This window comes from Aquarana catesbeiana, linkage group LG02 (assembly GCF_042186555.1).
Source record: "Aquarana catesbeiana isolate 2022-GZ linkage group LG02, ASM4218655v1, whole genome shotgun sequence".
NCBI classification, from domain to species: domain Eukaryota; kingdom Metazoa; phylum Chordata; class Amphibia; order Anura; family Ranidae; genus Aquarana; species Aquarana catesbeiana.
In genome coordinates this window covers 322,421,760-322,439,602 of record NC_133325.1, presented here as the reverse complement: position 1 = coordinate 322,439,602, position 17,843 = coordinate 322,421,760, and the positions used below count along the sequence as shown (strand labels likewise).

General features: G+C 42.7%; 1 protein-coding gene across 1 annotated transcript in view; it reads right to left on the bottom strand.

Annotated features, from left to right (window-relative positions):
• The window catches only part of CHST10 (carbohydrate sulfotransferase 10), a 41,126-nt gene continuing 23,283 nt past the window's right edge, over positions 1 to 17,843 (bottom strand). The window contains exons 4-6 of the mRNA XM_073614786.1: positions 5,557 to 5,788; positions 4,935 to 5,040; positions 1 to 2,822 (exon numbers count right to left, since the gene is read on the bottom strand). Of these exons, the coding sequence (XP_073470887.1) occupies positions 2,285 to 2,822; positions 4,935 to 5,040; positions 5,557 to 5,788 (876 nt within the window). The 3' untranslated portion in view covers positions 1 to 2,284. The remainder of the gene's footprint in view (positions 2,823 to 4,934; positions 5,041 to 5,556; positions 5,789 to 17,843) is intronic.

Genomic DNA, 17,843 nt, shown 5'->3' with positions numbered 1-17,843 from the left:
TTTACAGTTATTGATTTTTATTTTTTATTTTTGAAAGCTTACTAGCACCTCAGTGTTATATAAACTTACAACACACGTTTCCACAAATCAACTCTAAAGTACATTATACTTTCATAATTCATTCTTAAAGGTCTAAATACCTGGTGATTCTGTCAGTCTCTCTTCTGCCCTGCTTCCTGTGATTTCCTGCCAATGCTAACCTCAGGTTCACAGCCAAAGTAACATTGACAGGCATACTCCAGCAATGACAACAGCAGGACACCATGCAAAAACACAACATGCCTGCATTCCTGTAGTTAGCCTGTGATATCACAGGCTAATATGTGCATTATGAAGCCCTGCTGAGAGTGAATGAGAAGTCTAAAGTTGGCCATACACTGAGCAAATTTCATCTGATTCCTGATGAACTGGCCAAAATTTGTTTTTTTGGCACTGTCCCACCTGACATCCTTCTATTGGAAAATCAAAAGAGCTGGGTGGAAAATTGCTGGCAGAATACTGCTTGCATCCAATGAGATGCAACCACTCAGGGTATCCTGGCAGCATCATCACGCAGAATACAGTAGTCACACTGGGGATTTATCCATCTGCACTTTATAGCGTGGAAGGAGAAATCTGCTAAATTTTTCTTGTTCAGCATGCAGGCTGCACGAAAAAAAATAAAATAAAAAATCTGTGCAAGGCCAAGCTTAAAGTCATTGTAAAGTCTTGTTTTTTATTTTCTATTCAAATAACAAAACATGTTATAGTTACTTGTCCTGTGCAGTGGATTTGCACAGAGCAGCCCAGATCCTCCTCTTCTCGGGTCCCTGGCTGGAGCTCCTGGCCTCTCCCTCCTGTTAAGTGCCTCCACAGCAAGCAGCTTGCTATGGGGGAACCCGAGCCGAGGCTGTGGGAATCCAATCAGACGTGGAGCCATGGTCTGACCTCGCCCCCTCTCTCTCCTCATTAGCTGAGTTTACTTGACAATTTTGATCCAATCAGGAAGGAGAGTCCCGGATGGTCGAGGCACTTGTGGACATCACTGGAAAGAGATGGGCTCCGGTAAGTATAAGGGGGGCTGCTACACCCAGAAGGTTATGCATAAAGATAACAAAACCTTCTGCATTTACAACCACTTTAAGTGCTAGATGTCAGTACACCTATGGCAATTTGGAAGCACCCTAAAGGGTAGAACCACTGCCCCTGCCCCATCTCGGCAATCATGCTGCGGTCATGGATTGGCTCCAGAAAATACTTTATTAAAAGGAATATGTACACTTCAAAACATTTTTAAAATGGCTTATTTTAGAGGACAGTAATAAAATTTGCTTAGGCGATCCTGAATTACTTCACATACACTTTAAGCAACAGCAGGATCTTCTTCCTACTGTTTCCGTTTGACTGCTAGTATAACATACCTACACAGCACACCATTAGATGTAAATAAGGTGCAATATTGGGTTTTCTTTTGTATAGCAGAACAGCACATAAAATTGGTAATTGTTGTCTCTAGTTCTATAATAATGGAGAAAAAACAAGAACGGTGTAGCACAATGACTTGGTCTTCAGCAGAGGTGAAGGTTCTATTTAGCCTGGGAAAGTTGTTTGAAGATTTATGTAGGATTTACTTTTTGTGTGCAATACCAGAAGACATTTTAGTTCATGGTGCATAAATACTATTACAAAATTTCACACAATTTAGTCGCTGTAAACCTTGTAATGCCATATATATATATATATATATATATATATATATATATATATATATATATATATATATATATATATATATATATTATATATATATTTTTTTTAACATTCCTATATTTCTTTTAACGAGAGTCTGCATTGTTCAGCTTAGTGGCTCTTTTTAAATGGCACATTACATAAAAATGACCAGTAAAACAAAAGTTGTTTTCTGTAACAATGCAAAGGGCTTGTCACGGCTTTAAAATGTTCTACAGTGTATATTGCTAATACTTTTAGGCTGTAAACAGTAAGCTTAATTCACATTTGATTTGTTCCTCAAGAAACAACCTCCTAACCCACAAAACTTAGTAAGAGAGCAGTACATCAGTGCAAGTGGGCCAAGTGCAAATGGTCATCACAGACAACCCATCAAGTCAAGTGACCCAGTTGTCTCAGACAAAAAGGTTAAAAACAAACAATAAATAAATAAAAAAAGGGGCAGACTAGATCAACTATTTGGTCTTTTTCTGCCTTTACTCTTCTATGTTTCTATGTCCTCTTGTTGGCATGACAGGCAGCAGAACTTCAACCCACAGTAGTCCATACCACATAGTTAAAATAAGAAAGTTGGCTCTTTATATCCAAAAAGTTTGAAGTCTCCTTCATATCTCTCATAAAGGCGTCGGATGTCTCTCTTTGATACTTTAGAGAAATATTGTTCCACCTTTGTCTTATTGTAACGGGTGATTCCTGGAGGTATAGGGGGATAGGATACTAGTCTGTCTGTACCTGCTTCTTTCAGGATGTATGAAGCATCTTCCTCAAGGGTCTCATGATGTCCAATCATATTGTAATTAATTTCACAAGGTGCACAAAGTTCTACATATGTTACCCAGTGTATTATATGATCCCCAAACTGGAGATCCAGAAACTTGTGGTTTGGGTCCCCCAAGTATCGTACAAAATCTTGAAACTGTAGACCTCCTTTGGTCTCTGAGCGATCTTTCCTGTATTTGCGGATGATGACAGGAGCTATGTTGTGCTTGTACCATGGTTCAAAACGAGGGTTATGTACAAACTTATCCTTGTAGGCAGAAATAAGCCGTTCAAATGGATCACGCACAATAAAGAATTTGAAATAGGAGTTCAGTCTGAAATCAGCAAGAAATAAAAAAAAAATGAATATACTATACATCAGCATTAGGCATTATAGTAATATATCAGCTAACCCACTACATTGCCAGAGCATTCTTCACACATTTCCGAATGATACCCCAGTTCAACATTTTGGCAGCTAAAAAAAAAAAAAAATCCATATTAAAAGAAAGCTGTCAGGGAAGCAATAAACTGACTGCAATCACTGACCTCTTTCTGCTAGCTGACTGGCTCATGCTGATGCTTTGGAATCAATTCTCCCTGAGGCAAGGACCAGAAATCTAACTCATGAAACAGGAATATCTACTGACTTTAGTTGATGCATACTTTCTTCAGACTAATAACGCAAAAACCAGAACCCAAAAAATCCTCAAGTCTGCAAGGCAATTAGCTTTTTTATCAAAATACCTGAAGTATTATCTGGTATTGCGCACAGCAACCATATTCATTACAACAGTAATGGGATGAAGGATGCAAGGGAGCGTCTCATTGTTTGCTTGGAAGTATGTATGTTTTTTTAATTATTTTAATGACATGCCATTTTTTTATTGAAAGCCCAACTGAACTTTAGTTTAATTGGCCAAATACATCAAACACATTGCAGCTGCATGAGAACAAGAGAGTGAGAAGTCTTACGATTCATTTTCTTTCTAACGCAGCCACAGCTTTATGGCCCGTAAACAGAAAATCATATGAAAAATACAGTTTCAAAGCGATTGTATGATAATCTAATCATTAGTACACAGCTTTCGAGAGCCGATCACGACAGTTCATCCGATGTTATCTGAAGGATGATCATTCGCCTGACAATCTCATCGTGTGTACCAGGCATAATGCCCTTTTTTTTTCTGCATGCTAATCTTATAATCGAAAATGAAGGTTAGTAAAGTTACGAAAATTCTTGTACGACAAAACAAAAATTCAGAAGTGATGTAATGTGTTGTATTGCAGGGGTAAAAATTTCAAGTCCTGAGCTATCAGCCAGGCTTTAAGGGTTACTCGCCACCAGTTGCCACACCCAACCCCGAACCCGCCGCTAAATAAATCATCTCATGAAATGACACTTAAAATGTTTTATGCAGAATTAGGTTACAAAAATAAATATTAACAACAATAAGAATTGCCTCCGCCCGCGGTCAACCTCAGTCCCGCCTCCTGACCCAGCGCTTGTGACAGACAGAACATGTCCACACCCGCATTGGACCAGGGTTCTGTCTGTCACAGGCACTGGGTCAGGAGGCGGGACTGTGTGACCGCGAGCGGAGTCAATTCAAATGTAAGCTGTTACAGCGGGCTATCTCCTCTCTGTGATCCAGCAGCACTCCTCTTCCACCACGTCTCTTCCCCTGTGTATGATCTGGCTTCCCACTCTCTTCCTCCCGCTCTCTTTCCGGTGGGTGAACAGCTCCCATCCAACCCCTGGTGGTACCCCCCCCCCTGCTCCCAGGCAGCCCACGCTTGCCAGTCATCATTTTCCACTTGCAAAATTTGAGGGCTGTTTTGTATTTTCGGACAAAAACTGTACTGCTTAAGCAAAAATCATATAATCTGGTATTGTATAAGAAAGATTTGCCTGCTTGTCCCATCAGATAATAACGGATGAACTGTCGTAATCGGCTCTTGAAAGCTGTGTACTAACGATTATCGTACAATTGCTTTGAAAGCTGTATTTTTCATAAAATTTTTTGATCATGTGTACCGGCCATAGGTAATCCTGAGATTGGAGAGCTCTGGCTCTGACTGAGCAGGGGGCATGTCTACATATTACTGCAATGATTAAGTGCCATGTTATGCCCTGACATTTTTTGAGTGATAATAATGCTAGGTTCTCTCTGTTCCATGTGTGGTCCGTTTATCTTGTGCTAGCTATAGAAAAATCATCCCCGGAGTCTGGAAAAACTTGATTTCTATCAAATATTTTGATCATTGTCTAGCCAAAAATGTCTGAACCAGGCAAGTATTTCTAATGGCCATGGGAACTTTAATTGTGAAACTACACCCAGACATGAACAGAAAATGGAATGATCACAGCCAACCACTGTGATGATTTACACTAGTCAGATAAATATGGTGTATTCGAAATCTATACAACACTTAAAGGATCATACCGCTCATGCACATCTGATATACTGTATGAAGAGAGCCTGGGCAGACCATTCTTGTCATGGTCATGAACAATACTTTCTGGAATATCCTCGATTGAAGGAAATGCCCCTGAAAAAAAAAACGTAACATCAAAGAAGTATCATTTTAAACAGCATTATACTGTCTACCTTTAACAAGAAACCATTAATTCACATTAACATTCTTATAAAGATAGAACAGGATGCTCACATTACTCAGAAAGAGATTCACTCCTACTGACGCAATCATATTTTGTCAAAGAATGATAATCAAATGACAGCACAATAGTTGATGCAACATAGCTATAAAAGGACTATGGTCTGAGGTCAGATTATCAATGAACAGTACAGGAATAGTGGCATTTAAAACTGCCACTGAGGGGAAAAAAAAAATAGATTTGGCAAATGATCATGAATTGTAAGGTGTTTTAGAAAGACTCACCTTTCTCTACTTAACATGTCTGACAACCATTGGGCATATAATAATAATAATAATAATAATGATGAGGGCATTTAATCGTTTACAAATGCACTTATATCAATATGCCTTCACTGAATACAACAAAGAATAATTCTGTTAGTCTGTAATAAGAAACACAAATATTACCATTTAAAACAATGAGAACTTTCTTCCACTGTGTATTTCCTACTTTGGGGGTTTGACAAAACAAGATTTTGTGCTTGTCGGAGACAAAGATTCGGTCCAGTACAAACTTAGAGATGATGGTGTGAGACTGGTTACCCAGTGATCCATTTCTGCACACAGACTGTAACAGCTCCAGGCGCTCCTTGTGGATAAGATCAAGGTGTGATGCATTTTTCACAGGCTCTGCAGATGGCTGCAAGATAAATCACAATGTCTGTTCATTTTAAGCTGGATCACATAACAAAATATCAAGAATTTACAGCAAAACTAGAAGCTTTTTTCGTTGCCACAAAATGTAAGATTACTTAGATTATGTTTAATAACAAAACAGCATACTACAAATTCAACAACGTTCAAGAAAGTCTGGAGCCCATGGATACGTTAGATTCAACCTTCCTCTCAGGCCTACCAGTCAGAAGGTGGAGGAAATGAGTGTTTGGCTGGGAAGACTAATTTTCTATTTTCCTACTTTTAACCACCTTTATCTTTTGTTCTTTGTATTACAGAATTGGTAATCCTTAAATTGCTCAACCAAACTTGGAGATGATTTAGCTGATATGCAATTCCATTAGTGTCAATAAATGGACTTGAATTGTACGACAGGATTGTCAACACCACTAGTAATTTATCGATGTGTTATTACTTCCCAAAACTCTATGTAACTGCACAATCTATATACAGTATTTAAGGACTTTACTTGCTGCTGTTTAACTACACCTACAGTATAACTATTGTGCCTTGAACAATAGCTTACTAGCTTATCTCCACTGTTAGCAACTGAGACATACTGAAGCAGAACATGATCCCCTCCCTTCAGAGACTGGGCCGCAGGGCAGTATTCAAACATGATAACCACCCCAAACACACTTCCAAGATGACTACTGCCTTGCTAAAGAAGCTGAGGGTAAAGATGATGGACTGACCAAGCATGTCTCCCGACCTAAACCCTATTGAGCATCTGTGGGGCATCCTCAAATGGAAGGTGGAGGAGCGCAAGATCTCTAACATCCACCAGCTCTGCGATGTCGTCATGGAGGAGTGGAATAGGACTCCAGTGGCAACCTGTGTAGATCTGGTGAACACCATGCCATGCCCAAGAGGGTTAAGGCAGTTCTGGAAAACAATGGTGGCCACACAAAAGATTAAAGGCTGTGTTAAGTTATTTTGATGGGACAGCAAATTGACACTGTTATACAAGCTGTACACTCATTACTTTACATTGTAGCAAAGTGTCATTTCTTTAGTGTTGTCACATGAAAAGATATAATAAAATATTTACAACAAAAATATGAGGGGTGTGCTCACTATATATATATATATATATATATATATATATATATATATATATGAGGGCCACCCTGAAAAAAAAAAAAACATTTGAAAAAAAAAATTTTTTTAAACTTACCTAAACTATGTGTGTTCCCAGAACACCACAGGGCCATTCACAGAGCGCTCGTGCGTGTGCAGTAGGAAACTGACAGTGAAGCTGCAAGGCTCCACTGCCCGTTTCCCTTACCTAGGATGGCAGTGCTGGGACCCAAGAGCCGAGGGACGGGTTGGCCTCGGGCGGCCGACATCGCGGGCACCCAGGACAGGTAAGTACTTATTTAAAGTCAGCAGCTACAGTGTTTGTAGCTGCTGACTTTAAAAAAAAAAAATTATAGTGGCCGGAATCCCGCTTTAATACCGTGTATTGCCCGCTTTAATACCGTGTATTGCCCCCTTTAACATCAATGACAGCTTGAAGTCTTTTGTGGTATTTGTGGATGAGGCTCTTTATCTTCTCAAATGGTAAAGCTGCCCATTCCTCTTGGCAAAAAAGCCTCCAGTTCCTGTAAATTCTTGGGCTGTCTTGCATGAACTGCACGTTTGAGATCTTCCCAGAGTGGCTCAATGATATTGAGGTCAGGAGACTGAGATGGCTACTCCAGAACCTTCACTTTATTCTGCTGTAGCCAATGACAAGTCGATTTGGCCCTGTGTTTTGGATCATTGTCATGTTGGAATGCCCAAGTACATCCCATGTGCAACTTCCTGGCTGATAAATGCAAATGTTGCTCCTCCAGTATTTTTGGATCACATACTGCATTCATCTTGCCATCAATTTTGACCAAATTTCCTGTGCTTTTGTAGCTCACACATTCCCAAAACATCAGCGATCCACCTCCGTGTTTCACAGTAGGAATGGTGTACGTTTCATCATAGGCCTTGTTGACTCCTCTCCAAATGTAGCATTTATGGCTTGACCATGGAGCTCATCTTTCAAGTGCCTCCTTGTGCATCCTTAAAAAGCCACACCACATGTTTTCAGAGAGTCCTGTATTTCACCTGAATTTATGTGTGGGTTTTACTTTGTATCCCGAACAATTTTCCTGGCAGTTGTGGCTGAAATTTTAGTTGGTCAACCTGACCGTGGTTTGATTTCAACAGAACGCCTCAGTTTCCTCTTCTTGATTAGAGTTTGAACACTGGTGATTATCATTCTGAATTCCTTGGATATCATTCTATATCCCTTTCCTGTTTTATATAGTTCAACTACCTTTTCCCACAGATCCTTTGACAATTCTTTTGCTTTCCCCATGACTCAGAATCCAGAAAAAGATGCAAGGGTCTGTCAGGAGTCTAGAAACTCATTGACCTTTTATATACACACTAATTACAAGCAAACAGATCACAGGTGAGGATGGCTACCTTTAATAGCCATTCAAACCCCTTTGTGTCAACTTCTGTGCATGTTATTAGGCCAAAATCACCGGGGTATGTAAACTTTTGATCAGGGTCATTTGGGTAGTTTCTGTTGTCATTATGATTTAAAAAGAGTAAACACAGTTGATTGATAATAAATAGCTTCAGCCAAACACTAAAAACGAGTGAAAGAAACGTTTTTGTGTTATCATTTATATTCTCACTTATAATCACACTTAGCAGTTCAGGCTGTGATTGCTGATCGCTGTGTCCTTCAGACACAGTGGATTGTAGATCGGGGTACACAGCCAATGAAATACACAGCCACAGCGTCCCCAATTGACCCTGTACCATGTGATCACTGTGACCAATCACACTATAAACAAAGACTGCATGATGCTCAGCACTGTAGTGAACACTAAAGAGCTATTCTGATTCCACTGTATGTTATTGCATCCAGCCATTGTGTCTGATCACCGCCACATAAATACAATGTCACCAGAGCAGTGCAGCCAATCACAGTGTCCCCAATCAACACCAAACAATGTCACAGTGTCACTATGCCTTTTCTTTATTTCATTCAAATATTGCAAACAACCTGGGAGAGAGAACACGGAGTGTTAGGAAGAGTGGAAGATGGTGTACTTTGGAAATGGTTTATTAATAACCCCATGATGAAGATATTTTTGGTAAGAGTATTCTGGCATAAGGGAGAGAGAGAGAGAGCATGGTGGAGTGGAACTGTCTTTGGGGCATTGTAGATCACGATTTTTATGTGAGCACATTATAGGTTTATAGAAGAATATACCACACTAGGGAGGTTATTTGTTTTTATTCATGCTGTGGGCTACAAATACGTGTCGATCTGAGGAAAGTATTTTATTTGAAAAGTGAGAAGTTCGGAAGCTTGTTTGGCACAATGACAATAGGGCAAGAAATTTTGATAAGCACACCTCTGCATGCAGAATAGGATGCACAAGGGAGGTGATGTGTGGCAATGAAATGCTAATTTTGGGATTAGGTTTTATGTAAACATAATTATAATTTGGATATATCAAGTGTGTTTTATGACATGCTATATAGAATGTTTTCTGACACACTATTGGGAGCTTGTGCACGTGTAAGGGAGAAATAAGAACTATGAAGAGGATTGCAAAACTTCTGGAGGCTTTTTTTGAGCCTGATATGACCCATTCTTGTGTTTAGGGTCATTTCAATTTGGCAAGAGATTATAATTTTATGAGGAGGAGGAGGAAGATGATAATATATTGAAGAACTTTGAGTTTTGATTACAAAGGATTTTTATTGGGGAAAATTCAAGCACTGGAATTTATATTAACAGTCAACAGTGTCCCTGATCAAGACCACACCAGTACAGTGCTGTCCCTGCCTGCTGCATGTACTGATCCTGGCCAGTTTATTGATGTTTCTGCCTGCTGCCTGGACCAGTCCTTTGCATGTTTGCTAACCATGTCTGTGCCTGCCACTTGAACTGATCCATCTGCATATCCCACGGACTATGTCTCTGTGAGACACCAAATTCCAGCCATCCTCTGCAGACACCTGCACTCCTGGAACCACAGAAACGGTTTTGTTCTTACTTTCATCAGCCTCCTTCCTGGCCAGTGAACATGGTGTTCCCAGGGGCAGCCATGTATCAGTAGACTAGGCTTGCTTGATTTATAGGAATGGAGACTGCTATAGCTGACAATACGCTAAGCTATATTCCCGGACCACTTGTACAGAGGCAAGCACTAAAATAAATAAAAAAAAGGGGGGCTTCAATATGGAGAGCTATGCAAATCCGATGGTGCAATTGCACCTGGAAGGGCGGTTTCGGGAGGGACTACATCAGGCCGCCCAACAGATACTGGGGGCCGATCAATGGGTGCTCCTGGTGAGGATGGATGCTGCAACCGGGTCTGGCCAAAGGGTCGGGTCCCTGGCCTTCTGGCCCAGATTGGTGTAGTCCTTGCTCCAGTCAGTTTTTCGTGAGAGAACACTGGCACCCCTTTCCCACCGGGGGGGAACGGTTAGTATTTCCCAAATGTAATTAGGCAGGAGTGATGGAAGTAGTGGTTGAGTCATTACATGGGCTCCCCCTTAGCTCTCAGATCTCCAGGCCTTCCTGGTTGGGGTGGGGGCTGCATTGGCTGGGCTGTTGGTCAGGATTGAGCGAAAAGCCCGTGCTGAATGTGTCCCTGGAGTGGCAGTCCAGGGGTGCCATAATTCTCACAAGTGTTGAGGGGCACTTTTGAGTTTTGTTGGCACCATGGACACTTCACAACACACTTTTTTCGCAGCTGCCTCTAGGGCCGGGCCTTTTGGCTAGGAGCAGAGGAATTTTTTTATTCCTGGCCAAAGGGGCGGCCATTGTACTGCACAATGGCCACTTTCACTTCTCCTACTTCCTTCTCCCCACTTTCTATTTATTTACCCCTGAGTTGTCACTTTATTTTTTTTTTGTTTGGTTATTACACGTTTGTCACAGTGTGATTAGTAGGATTGAGTCCTTGGGCCTACCCTGAAAGTCTTATGATGGGGTGGGCATGGCCATCTGGCTTAGTTCGCCCTCTCTCATGGGGTCTCCCTTCGGGGAAGCCCTACCGAGTACTTGGGTGGGTCTGTTTCGGCAGACCCTCCAGAGGAAGGGGTCCATCTGGTTTCGGCCAGACGGGCCAAGTGAGTACCTCAGTCCCCGTCTGGAGCCTAAAGCCTGGGTGATCAGGGTAAAGTCCTTCCTAGGGAGGACTGTGTAACACCCGTTGCACGTTTTGTATCACTCTATGTGTGTGCACTTTTTTGGCACCGGATGGAGTTTTTGGGTGTTTCACACGCCACTGGCAAAAAAAAAAAAAAAAAAAAAAAAAAAAAAAAAAAAAAAAAAAAAGGGGGGGGGGGGCCTTCATTATGGAACTCACAGTGGCATAGATACAAAGTTTATTAATAGAAAAGAGACACAATTCCAATAATGTAGCCACAATAACAGTAAAACCTCCACCAATATTAAAAAATCATGACAATGTTGTCACAATAAAAGTGAAAAACATAGCAGCCCGGGCTCGCTTGCACACAGACACTCAGCACGCTTGTGGGGGAGGGATGGGTATTAGACTCAGTGTTGAAAGTCTAAAATCAGCCTCCAGTGACAACAGGTATGGATATACCACAAAAGAAGGAATCTCCTGAGTAGAGAGGAAGTAGTGGTGTCACAGTAGAAAAAACGGAAAATACATACCATCTAAAACTTTCAGTGTTGATATTTTCTCTATTTTATCAAGCATTACAATACACCATTTTACATACAATTGGTTGATTTTTGTGATACACGAGATATTATGTATATAATTAGTCCAAATATGCGTAATTTATGCCCCTAGAGAGCCTGAAGGTGCTCCTTGAATTTTGGGCCCGTCTATCTGGTTAGATTGTGAAAGTCTAACATAAGTGGTATCTTCATACACGTGGGGAGTAGAAGAATGTGTTCTACTGTGTAATTCTTAGTATACCCATACTGCGTGCTAGGAATATCTAATTGACAACTTTTTGTAAAAAATAAAATTTAAAAAAAATTTCATTTTCCGAAAATGTGTGGCAAGAAATTAAATCTTCAAAAGACTCACCATTAATCTTAAAAAATACTTTTGGGTGTGTACTTTTCAAAGTGTTGGTGTTTTATTGTCCTGATGCTTCAGGAGCTCCAAAATATGATGATAAGTAGTCAGGAAATTACATGTGTAATTTATAACTTGAGATGTTCACCGTCCAAAATGTGATGTGATCATTTTGTGGGCGTTTCTACTGTCCTGGCACTACAGGGCATCCAAACACTTGATAGGTAGTCAGGAAATTAAATGCCTAATGTATGCCCCTTTAAAGCTCAAAGGTGCTCTTTGAAATTTGGGCCCCATTATGCAACTAGGCTGCCAAAGAGTCTCATGCATACTTCGGAGGAATAGCAGAATGTGTTTTAGGATGCAATTCTAAATATGCCAATGCTGTGTACTAGAAAGAACTTGTTAAACTGACAACTTTGTAAAACAAAATAAAAATTTACTTTAATTTATCTTCCAAAAAATTGTGGCAAATATATTACAACGTCAAAAATCTCACCATACCTCTTAAAAAATATAAATAAAATAATAATAATAATAATAATAATAATAATAATAATAATACCTTGGACTGTCTACTTTCCAAATGAAGGTCATTTTGGGGGCATTTATACTGTTCTGGCATTTCAGGGCCTCAAGAAATGAGATAGGCAGCTAGTACCTCAATTTTAAACACCTCCTTACCGGCCACTGTATATACACACACATCCTGGTAGGGATGTGGTTGTACCGGGATCATGGTTGAGGCTACAACCATGATCCCGGTGTCATTTTTTTTCAGCTGACGATTCTGCTTTATGTAAAAGTATTACCGAGCGGCTGGGCAGCCACTAGAATATTTTTACAGGTGGTGGTGGGGGTCCCGCCCCCCTCCCGCTGCCATTACCGGGCTCTCCCGAGCGATCGAGAAGCCGGAAGTGATGCGACCGGTGGCTTTAATGTCCGGTCTCACAGTGAGAGGAACTGAAGCTGTTCCTCCAAATGTGCGACGTCAGAACCGGCAAGCGTAGACTATGTCATCACTTCTGGTTCCGACTGTTTGTTTACTGGCCGCAGCCAGTGAAGCAGCTGATCAGACCAATCTGTGTCTGATCGGCTGCATTGGAGCCCAAAGGAAAGATAGGCAGTCTAATAGTCCGCCTATCTATAAAGAGTACCTGTCATTGCTATTGCCGTCAATAGGGATGTTTACATTCCTTTTGACAGCAATTAACCAGTGGACGACTTCACCATAGCCAAATGGGTACAGCAGGGCTCGATAACTCTGGGAGGGCATACTATGACGTCCTCCCAGAATCGCTCTCCCATGTGCCCCTATGGTATGCACATGGGGCTGTCCATGCGGCGGGTCACGAATCACGGTAAAGGGCCAATGACAGCGGCCCTTTAGCATGCGATCGCTCTGTCCAATGACAGAGCGGTCAATGTAAACAGACCGGCTTCATGTCCGGTTCTATCCGCTGCTTCAGGTAGTTTTTTCATAGTGCTAGTGCCCCGTGCCAGCAGGGCTAGATCAGTGCCCCAGTCTGTGTCATAGCAGTGCCCCAGTCCGTGCCATATCAATGCGCAGTGGTGACATAATGCCCAGCAGTGCCCCAATCCGTGCCATATCAATGCCCAGCAGTGCCGCAATCCGTGCCATATCAGTTCCACTACTACTTGGGAAGTGTAGCAGAATAAATTTTGGGGTGCAATTTGTGGTATGCATATGTTATGTGAGAGAAATAACCCGTTAATATGATAATTATGTAAAAAAATAAATAAATAAATAAATATTCATTTTGCAAAGAATTGTGGGAAAAAATTACAACATGGGAAAAAAAAAAAAAAAAAAAAAAAAAAAACCCAACACCTCACCATGCCTCTTACTAAACACCTTGGAATGTCTACTTTCCAAAAAAAGGGTCATTTGGAGGGGGGTATTTGTACTGTCCTGACATTTCAGGGCCTCAAGAAACAAACATTGAAAATTGATCAGGTGTGATCAATTTTCAATGATTGGCACCATAGCTTGTAGACTCTATAACTTTCACAAAGACCAAATAATATGCACTAATTTGGGTTATTTTTACCAAAGATATGTAGCAATATAAAATTATGGCCAAAATTTATGAAGACAAATTATTCTTTTTTTATTTATAGCACAAAGAATAAAAACCCAGAGATGATTAAATACCACCAAAAGAAAGCTCTATTTGTGTGAAAAAAAAAAAAAAAAAAAAAAGGACAAAAAATGAATATGGGTACAGTGTTGGCTGACTGAGTGGGTAAGTGGTTAACCCTCCTGGCGGTATTCCTGAGTCTGGCTCGGGGTGGATTTTCAATACCAAAAGCGGTATCCCCAAGCCAGACTCGGGATCGCATCGCAGGATCCATGTAGAGGTTACTTACTTTGTCCCCTGAATCCTGCGATGTCTCCCCGCTGTGATCGGCGAGCCACCGTGTCTCGCTCGATTCACAGTGCCGAGCTCTGTTCCCTGTGAGCGTTGCGACGCACGGGGACGGAGTTCGGCGGCAAATTCAAAAAGTGAAACACACAGTACAGATACAGTACTGTAATCTGTAAGATTACAGTATACTTTATCAAATAATTACACATCACCTTTGTCCCTAGTGGTCTTCCCAGTGTCCTGCATGCAGTTTTAGATTATAAAAACTGTTCTTTCTGCCTGGAAACTGGAGATTGTCCATAGCAACCAAAACTGTCCCCTTACATCAAAAGTGGCTTTAGGCTGGGTTCACACTGGTGCGACACGACAGCCGTCCTACTTTGGATCCGACTTTGCCCTGCGACATGAAGCCGGCATGTGTCCGACTTTCAATGAACGGGGATCCAAGGTGTTTGGTGTGAATCTTTAGGGGGAACTCTGCGCCAAATTTTAAATAAAAAACCGGCATGGGTTCCCCCTCCAAGAGCATACCAGGCCCTTGGGTCTGGTATGGACCTTGAGGGGAACCCCCTACGCCGAAAAAACGGCGTGGGGGTTCCCCCAAATCCATACCCTTATCAGAGCACGCAGCCCGGCCGGTCAGGAATGGGGGTGGGGACGAGCGAGCGCCCCCCCCCCCCCTCCTGAACCGTACCAGGCCGCATGCCCTCAACATGGGGGGGTTGGTGCCTTGGGGGAGGGGGGCGTGCTGCGGCCCCCCCCCACCCCAAAGCACCTTGTCCCCATGTTGATGAGGACAAGGGCCTCTTCCCGACAACCCTGGCCGTTGGTTGTCGGGGTCTGCGGGCAGGGGGCTTATCGGAATCCGGGAGCCCCCTTTAATAAGGGGGCACCCAGATCCCGGCCCCCCACCCTATATGAATGAGTATGGGGTACATGGTACCCCTACCCATTCACCTAGGGAAAAAGTGTCAAAAAAAAAAAAAAAAAAAACCCTACACAGATTTTTAAAGTAATTTATTAGACAGCTCCGGGGGTCTTCTTCCGGCGTCTCTCCGGTTCTTCTCCGCGCTCTCCGGGTCTTCTGCCGGGCTCCTCCGCTATCTTCTGCTCTTTTGCCGCTCTTTTGCTATAGCGGAGGAGCCCGGTCTGCTGCCTTCTTCTCTTCGGGGGTCTCTCCGGTTCTTCTCCGCGCTCTCCGGATCTTTTGCCGGGCTCCTCCACTACCTTCTGCTCTTTTGCCACTACAGCGGAGCCCGGTCTTCAGTCTTCTGCCCTCTTCTCTTCTTCTGATGTTGACACGACGCTCTCTCCGGCTGGAATGCACTCTGGGCGCTCTGCTCTGACTTATATAGGCGGTGACCCCGCCCCCTTATGCCGTCACAGTCCCTGGGCATGCTGGGACTGTGACGTTTTAGGGGGCGTGGTCATCACCCGATGACCACGCCCCCTCATGCCATCACAGTCCCAGCATGCCCAGGGACTGTGACGGCATAAGGGGGCGGGGTCACCGCCTATACAAGTCAGAGCGGAGCGCCCAGAGTGCATTCCAGCCGGAGAGAGCGTCGTGTCAACATCAGAAGAGGAGAAGAGGAGGGCAGAAGACCGAAGACCGGGCTCCTCTGCTATAGCGGCAAAAGAGCAGAAGATAGTGGAGGAGCCCGGCAGAAGATCCGGAGAAGAACCGGAGAGACCCCCGAAGAGAAGAAGGCAGCAGACCGGGCTCCTCCGCTATAGCAAAAGAGCGGCAAAAGAGCAGAAGATAGCGAAGGAGCCCGGCAGAAGAACCGGAGAGACGCCGGAAGAAGACCCCCGGAGCTGTCTAATAAATTACTTTAAAAATCTGTGTAGTGTTTTTTTTTTATTGACACTTTTTCCCTAGGTGAATGGGTAGGGGTACCATGTACCCCATACTTATTCACATAGGGTGGGGGGCCGGGATCTGGGGGCCCCCTTATTAAAGGGGGCTCCCGGATTCCGATAAGCCCCCTGCCCGCAGACCCCGACAACCAACGGCCAGGGTTGTCGGGAAGAGGCCCTTGTCCTCATCAACATGGGGACAAGGTGCTTTGGGGTAGGGGGGGGGGGCCGCAGCGCGCCCCCCTCCCCCAAGGCACCAACCCCCCCATGTTGAGGGCATGCGGCCTGGTACGGTTCAGGAGGGGGGGGGGGGCGCTTGCTCGTCCCCACCCCCATTCCTGACCGGCCGGATAAGGGTCTGGTATGGAATGGGGGGGACCCCCATGCCGTTTTTTCGGCGTAGGGGGTTCCCCTCAAGGTCCATACCAGACCTAAGGGCCTAGTATGCCCTTGGGGGGGGGGGGAACCATGCCGGTTTTTTATTTAAAATTTGGCGCGGAGTTCCCCCTCAAGATCATCTGACCACAAGTCGCGTGCCGAAGTCGGATCATGCGGGGCGGCGATCCGACTTCAATGATAGTCAATAGGCTGAAGTAGGATCAAAGTCGGACCAAAGTAGTACAGGGAGCATTTCTAAAGTTGGAACGACTTGTGTCGGACCAGTTAGGACGGCTCCCATAGGGAAACATTGGATTTCACACGTCATGCGACATGAGCTCCCAATGTCGGAGCGTTTGTCGGACCAGTGTGAACCCAGCCTTAGACCAGCTAGAAAACAGCGATAATAAATTAGAATCACTTGCAGAATTGAGTGATAGTGATTCGTGGGGAAATCCGTCACCAAACACTAAAAGTAACGAAAGCGACAATTCTGCAACTGAGCAAATTTCAGTGTTTTTGATTTGATTACATTACTGAATAATTTTTATTATTTGGTATAATTATTAGTTATTATAATTTTTTATTTCATTTTTCAAACTTTATCATACCCGGGATGTCTAGACTCTAGTTTGGACAGATTTAAGTGAATTATTCCTAAGAATTAAAGGCCTATTAAAGGCCTATAATATATAAGTAATAAATATATAATAAAACGCCAAATTTCTGTGCAAAATAATTGTACCGCTTTCAGCACCTAAAATCTAAAATAATCATACCACCAGGGAGGTTAAAGTATCCACAATAAAAAAAAAAAAACCCACACTGTAAAAATAAAATGTAAAAAATGCTATTTTTTTTAAAGTTCCCCCATCACCACATGGTCACACGCAGTGAACGCACACATTGGTCCCGCGCACTTATGTAAACCGTGATCGCACCACACATGTGAGGGTATCACAGTGATCGTCAGAGCGAGAGCAGTAATTTTAGAACCAGACCTCCTCTGTAAATCTAAACTGATAACCTGCAAAGGCTTTTTTTAAATTACCTATGGATAATTTAAAGTACTGTAGTTTGTCCCCATTCCATGAGCATGCACAAATTTAACGCATGACATGTTAGGTATCTATTCACTATTTATATATAAAAATTTTTTTTATATTTATACATATATATGAGAAGTGTCAAAATTGACCCAGTATTGAGGTAGTTAAATACCAAATGAAAGTGTAGCACTCAAGTGTAACCCCTACATCTTATATACATACACAGATAATGTAAGTACATATTTTGTATTTCCTTTATTTTATAACTGAAA